Source organism: Cnephaeus nilssonii (assembly GCF_951640355.1).
Source record: "Cnephaeus nilssonii genome assembly, chromosome: 20".
In the NCBI taxonomy this organism is placed as follows: Eukaryota; Metazoa; Chordata; class Mammalia; order Chiroptera; family Vespertilionidae; genus Cnephaeus; species Cnephaeus nilssonii.
Window position 1 is genome coordinate 37981552 of NC_137091.1, and position 6465 is coordinate 37988016.

The following is a 6465-nucleotide window of genomic DNA, read 5'->3' on the forward strand; positions in this document are numbered from 1 at the left end:
GAGATAGGTGAGCATACGTGTCTGGCTCTGAGTCAGCATCCATATTGGTTGTTGAATGAATGAATAACTTTATGTATTACACCCCCACCCCCACAAGACCCTAGCTTGGTCCTCAGCCCCAAGAACCAAGCTTGTGTTTCCATTGTCCCTTTCCCCTCCCATCCCACATCTCCCCCAGGAGGTCCCATGGCAGGCCCCACACCACATCCCAAACCTGAACAAGGCACCTTCCATTCCAATAGCAGCATCTGCTTTTACCTCTTATTGTACTTTGCTGAGTAAGGCTCGCCCCCATCCTGTCCAACCTTGACCATCTTAGGACAGAAACTTCTCTTCCCTGCACCTTCAAAACCCGGCTTGGTTAAGAATCTAACATTCCTGCAGTTGAATTCCAGAACAGTGAAGTCATCTTTCTGTACCTCAGGTGTGTTTTAATTAAAAACGCGGCGATCCACTGATTCATAACAAATATTTTCTGAGCACCTACTAAATGGCTAGGTGCCGGGGGTTTGGTAGACACAGGGCCACTGCCACTAACTCACAGTCCTGCTAGGGTGCAATGCTGGCACTTTCGCAGCACCTACTAGGTGTCAAGCAACGTCCTAAAACTTTGTGAATATTTAACTTACAATCTAAACACACCACAATGAAGTTAAGTAAATCAGATCCCACTTATAAAACTCTTGTTATCAAAGACCCATAAAGCCACAGATGACCCTCGCAGGCGATGTGTTGGGCTTGTGCAACCATTAAAAAATATTGAATTAGTTGCCAACATAGGGAAGCAGAGGTATTTAAGGAATTGCAGGTTTTCAGCTTCACTTGAACAAAATCTGAAAACCTGGTAACATCTAGGTAGAATTCATGCCTGGGGCAGACATTCTGTTTCCCAGAGCCCATCCCTCCTAGATTCTTCCCAACTCTGAGACGGAGGGCCATTCAGGTTGCACTGGAATTTTCCTCGTAGCCTCCCTGTCCATCTATCTATCTCCGCAAATGTTGGCGCTTGGGATCCCAGTTTGATCCTGCTGAGCAGTCCGGGCGGAAGCCCACCAGTGCCCCCTCGCGGAAGAGTTCGGAATTTCATCATTAAGGAAGTTAGTGAGAACATCCAACCCAAGGAAAGTAACCAATCAAAAGCAAGAGATGGACCAGCATTTGACCAATAAGGACAGAGAGCGCTCGGAATAAAAGAAACTCTTTTATTGAAGTGGGAGACAGACACACATTGAGTCTTTTTTGACGGGTTTCGGGGTTCAGGGGGGTCCCGACTGGGGACAGCAGAGCAGGCGGGCAGCAAAGAAGCTGGTGCCCCGGCGCTGTGGCCTCGCATACTTGAGGAAGATGGCAGCACGGCCGGGTGCGGGGCCTCGGAGCACCGCGCGGGCCATGCACGGCTCCAGCGGGTCCAACTCCGCGGGGCTGCGGAGGAAAGACGGAGAAACGAAGATGGATGCAAGGGGTGGCGGCGGAGATTACCTGTCCTCGGAGCTGGGGCTCGAGGCGGAGAAGACACATTGACTTGGGCCCCCGGAAACCTTCCAGGGCACGTGGCCCATCGTCCAGACTAGAAAGTGGCTGGAGGGGCCGGCAGACCCTCGATTCTCCCCACAGGGCGCAGTTAGAGAGCGCCAGGGCCCTGGAGGAGGGAAGGACTGGGGCTGAAGATGGACTGGCATCCAGCTCTACCCGGTGGGCACGGCTGGGAACAAAGACAATTCGCCCAGCCCCTTGGTGGCATGGTTGACAGGGATAGGGGCTCTAGCAGCTAATGGGACACTTCATTTGCGGTTAGTGGCTAGCAGACCTCTCATTCTCAGCCCTGAAACACAGCTAGAGCATCTTGCGGGCTTGGGGAGATCCTACATTCCACCCTAGACAAGATTAAGGGTCCCCAAATCTGGACAATGCCCCACTCTCTCAGACCCGCCCAGAGAAAAGCAAATGGGATAACCAGGCTAGGCACATACCCCATTGTCTCTTACACCCAGAAAAATCAAGTCTGGGTGCCATCGTGCCCTCCCCCCCATAATTATTTCTCACTCTCTGAGACAGTAAAGACAACGATCAGGAAGGCAGATCCTGAAGCCACCACCTGTGTGTGTGTGTGTGTGGGGGGGGGGGGTGGGGGGGACCCTCCTCTGTGGCCATACCTGTAAAGTGCCGGCTCCAACCCAGAGCCCGCCTCGTGGAGCACACGGTGCGCCAGGCTCAGCGCCGCAGCTGCGCAGCGACTGGGCTCCCACCCAGCTGCCTCGACCTCCAGTAGAGACAGTTCCAGGAAGTAGGTGGCAAGAAGTATCACCTGCCAAATTGGCATCATCACCTGCCAGATCGTCAGGCCACGCCCCTAGCCGCGCAGGCCACGCCCCTGCTCCCCTCCCCGCGCACCTGGGGGTTGCTCCCGGCCAGAGCAGCCAGTAGCTCCAGGCAGAGGAGTGGACCTGGGTGGTGCAGGCGGAAATCCAAGCGGCTCAGGATTCGGCGCTCGGCTCGCAGAAGCTCGGCCTGGGAGAAGGAGCCAGCGCCCAGGAGGCAGAGGGAGGCGGGCTGCGGGTTGGGGAGACAGAGGTGGGGGAGTCTTGGACCTTGGCTGTTACTCCCTGCCCTGGGTTCGGGTCCGTCCCCGTTCTGGACCTCAGTTTTCTGGTCTGTAAAATGGGACCATTGATGTGTTGTGCGGAAGTCTTAGGGAATACGGGCTTCGGAGTCAGAAAAACCTGGATTCGAGTTCAAACCCTACCACGTCCGCACTGTGTGACATGGACATTCAGGGCGCTCTGAGACTCAGTTTCTTGATCTGTAAAACGGGGATATTGCTCCTACTTCACCAGGCAGTTGTGGTAATGCACTGAGTTCACACGTGCTAACTGTAACGACTCACTAAGGATTATAACTCCTGTAACCAAGTCCAAGTCCCAACTACTTGACTTTGGGCAAATGTCTTCCTCTCTGGGTCTTAGTCTCCTGTTAAAAGGACACACGGGCAGCCCCGACCTCATCAGAGCTACTGGGATTCCAAGACAATATGAAGCGTTTGCTGGGCACGGTGCTTGGCACACAGTAGTTCGGCCTGTGCCTGCGGCCAGGAGAAAGAGCGCCCTCTCCTGGCCCCGCCCCGGAAGTACCTCGGGAAGCACGCACTCTTCCATTTTGCACGCCACGAACAGGCAGGCCATGCCCAGCAGCTGCAGGCGGTGTAGGCGCACCCGGCTGGAGCGCAGGTAGGAATCGAGCAGGTGCACGGCCAGGTAGAGCGTGTCCCCCGCCAGGCCCAGGTACTCCTGGGGAGGGGTGCAGGTTACACTCAGGCTGCCACGCAGGCCCCGCCCCACCCCCTTCTTGGTACCTACGTACATGCACCTGGACCAGCCAGTCCACCACGAGTGCGCGCATCTCTGGGGTCACGGTGCGGGGCAGGGTCGTCTGCGGCAGCGCAGGGCACACCTGGGGTTAGGTAGGGACGGCCTAACTCTCCACACCTGTGCCGCCGCCTCGCTCCTAAACTCCAGCCCTGGGTGCGGCCGCCTCCTCACACCAGGTGGAGGCAGATGATGCGCTCCTCTTCTCGTCACCATCTAGAACCCGGGACTCTCTCCTGATGTTTCCCTAGACACCCTCCCAGTCTGCAGCGCCCTGCCACAGCACCTCCCCCTGCTTCCCAGGCAAATCCATCCTCAGAACACCCGTTTTCTAAAGTATAAGCCTGACCAAGGAACTCCCAGCTTACAACCCTTCCCCGGCTTCCAGGACCCTCAGGAGAAAATCCAATTCCTCTCAGACTCCCCCAGGCCCCGTCCTTGCTCCAACATCACCTCTTCCCTCTCTCTCCTCACACTCCAGCTGCCCCAGCCTTCTTTCGGCCCTGGGCTATGCCAACCGGACCCCTCCCTCAGGACCTATGCATATATGTACTATGCCCTCCACCTGAAATGGTCCCTCCCCAGCTCCTGGCACTGCTGACTTCTGGTCATTCATGCGTCAGCTAAAACGTCCCTGACTCTTTCCATACTCCTCCCTGTCCCATCACTTTATCTCCCTCATGTTACTTTCACTCTGGAGACGGCTATGTTTCGTTGTGTATTTTGTTTGTCCAACCAGGCTGCCGGCACCACACGAACAGGGATTTCTGTCCAAATCCCAGCTGTGTCTCAGCTCGTCACAGAGACCCTGGCCCCGAAGAGATGTTCACAAGACGCGTGTTAAATAAATTCATCCCCTGAGTGTTTCCTCTGACAGCGTGTCTCGGCCTGTTTCGGTCTTTATGGCCCTTCTGAAGTTACCACTACACTTGCTTGCTTGCCTTCCACAGTGAAGACAAACGGCAGCTGTTCATCACCACACCCCCAGCGCCTGGAGCATGCTCAAAAACAGTTGTTAAAGTTACTTTGAAACTCTGTAATTTGTTAAGGCACAGGGAGGATAGAAAAAAAACATTTGTTGATAAATTGCTAAATATTTGTTGAACGAATAAGTGTGAGGGACGAGTAGGAGGGGTCTGAAGTACCAGGGGAGGAACTGCAAACAGCCTGGGAGGGTGGGAACAGTCATCCGAAGAAAACTGTGCAGGAAAAACCAGCCGGGAACTTGGGGTGGGGTTGGGAAGGGGCGGACAGGCTGGCCGGGAGGGAGTTCAGAAATGCCCATCACACGGGCTCTAGGCGAGCCCGGCAGCTCTGGCCTGGGCCAACCCCCCCGCCCCCCGTCCGCTGCCCTCAGGGCTGGGGCGGCTTCCAGGGAGGGTCCCCATCCGCCTCACCATGACCTCGGCGAAGATGTCCCCGGCGTACTCGCGTTCTCCCTGCAGCCCCAGCGCGCTCAGAGCCTCCTCCAGCCCCGGCGGCGCGCACCGTCCCGCGGGCCTTTCCGGGGATCCTGGGGGGGCGCTCGTGCCCGCGGGGACGTTGTCGGGGACTGGGGCGCTCGCAGGCTCTGGGTCAAGGGAGGCTGCCGGACTCTGCAAGGGAGAAGGATTGGGGTCAGCGCCTGGAGCGCCCCGAGCCGGGAGCGGGACCCGGGCTCCCGTAGCTCACCAGCATCTTCGAGGCTGGCGTCGAGGGCGAAGCCAAGAGCCCACCTCTTCCTACTGGAGCGAGGATCCGCGCCGCCGGCGCTTTAAGCAAGTCTGGGCGCATGCGCGCGGAGAGTAAGCTTCACCTGGGCAGGCGGGCAGGTGCGTGGTCAGTGGCGAACAGCACTCCAGACCCTCTAAGGTCAGGCAGCTGGGGTCAAGCGCTCATCCTCCACTTACCGCATGACGAGGAGCGGTCTCCTGGAGCCTCACGCTCTTCTGCTGTGAAGTAGGGATTGTTTCCATTGACAGTTGTCCCGAGGGTTTTCTAAGATGGTGTTTGTTAAGTGGCCAGCGCGGGGCTTAATAGAATCAAAGCTTAGTCCATAGGAGCTACAAGTCACTTCACCACTGTGTAGAGAAGGCCTCTGTGCTCCGGGCAGTGGATTCGGGGTGAGCAAACCCCCGGTAGCCGCCGCCTGTAGGCCCAGAGCGGCGGGCGACGGGAAGAAGGCGCCGGCGGTCGCTGGGCCTGGCCTGGTGCAGCAGCTCCTCGCTGCTCTCCGTCCCGGACGGACATGCCACAGGGACCCTGTGCACACCCGAGCCAGGTCTCACTTGGCCTCTGCTCCGAACTCCATTGCAGCTCCCATCCGCTCAGAGTGAAAGCCCACGAGGTTCTGCGTTATCTTCCCACAGGGGAGCACACACCTGTGCGCTCATCTCCTCCCGACCTCCCTCCCTCCTCCCTCTCCCGCCGCACCGCCTCCCGGCTCCTCCCCAACCTCACCTCGGGGCCTCTGTTCCTCTGCCTGAGGTTCCCTTACCTCACATACCCCTCACTTCCTTTAAGGAGTTCACTCAGATGTCACCCTCTCCGTGAACAGCATCGCCCTGAGCACGTCCTGTCCCCATTCTCTATACTTATTCTCTCCCTCCTGACTAGAACGCGAACCCCATGAGAGCAGGCTGGTCTGTTTTTCATGGCTGTGTCCCCGATGCCTAGAACAAAGCTGGGCACGTGGTGCTAAGTAAGTATCTGCTAATGAATGAGCGGGAAGGCTGGGTTTGTAACTTAGAGTTGTCTGCAAGGACCTCTTGGAGGTGACATTGGAGCTAAAATCTGGGAAGGAGCCAGGAAAGCAAAGGCCGGGGAGATGCCCCAAGTGGAGGCACAGCCTCCTGCCGGGGGAGAGCTTGCTATCCGAGGCACTGCGGAGTCAGAGGCTGGCAACGCAAACAGAAGAACGAGATGCTGGACCAATGGCTGTACATACAGTGCAACCAAACCCCTCCCCCACAAGGTCCCGTTGGCCCTCTCTAACCTCATTTCCTTCTGCTCTCCGTCTCCTTCCCTCCACATGAGACACCTTGTCCTCTTCATGGTCCTTAAACACATCAGGCACCTGCCTGGCTCAGGGCTTTTGTGAGCTTGTGGTGAGAACCTGGGCATT

General features: G+C 57.2%; 1 protein-coding gene across 1 annotated transcript; it reads right to left on the bottom strand.

Annotated features, from left to right (window-relative positions):
- Positions 1–1219: 1219 nt before the first annotated feature.
- Positions 1220–5135, bottom strand: CCNP (cyclin P; the record flags this gene model as incomplete). The annotated part of the gene is made up of 7 exons (XM_079759787.1): positions 1220–1422; positions 2154–2305; positions 2392–2550; positions 3129–3284; positions 3358–3447; positions 4760–4986; positions 5078–5135. 7 exons carry the CDS (start codon positions 5133–5135, stop codon positions 1257–1259), a joined length of 1008 nt encoding a protein of 335 aa, XP_079615913.1. The 3' UTR covers positions 1220–1256.
- Positions 5136–6465: the final 1330 nt, after the last annotated feature.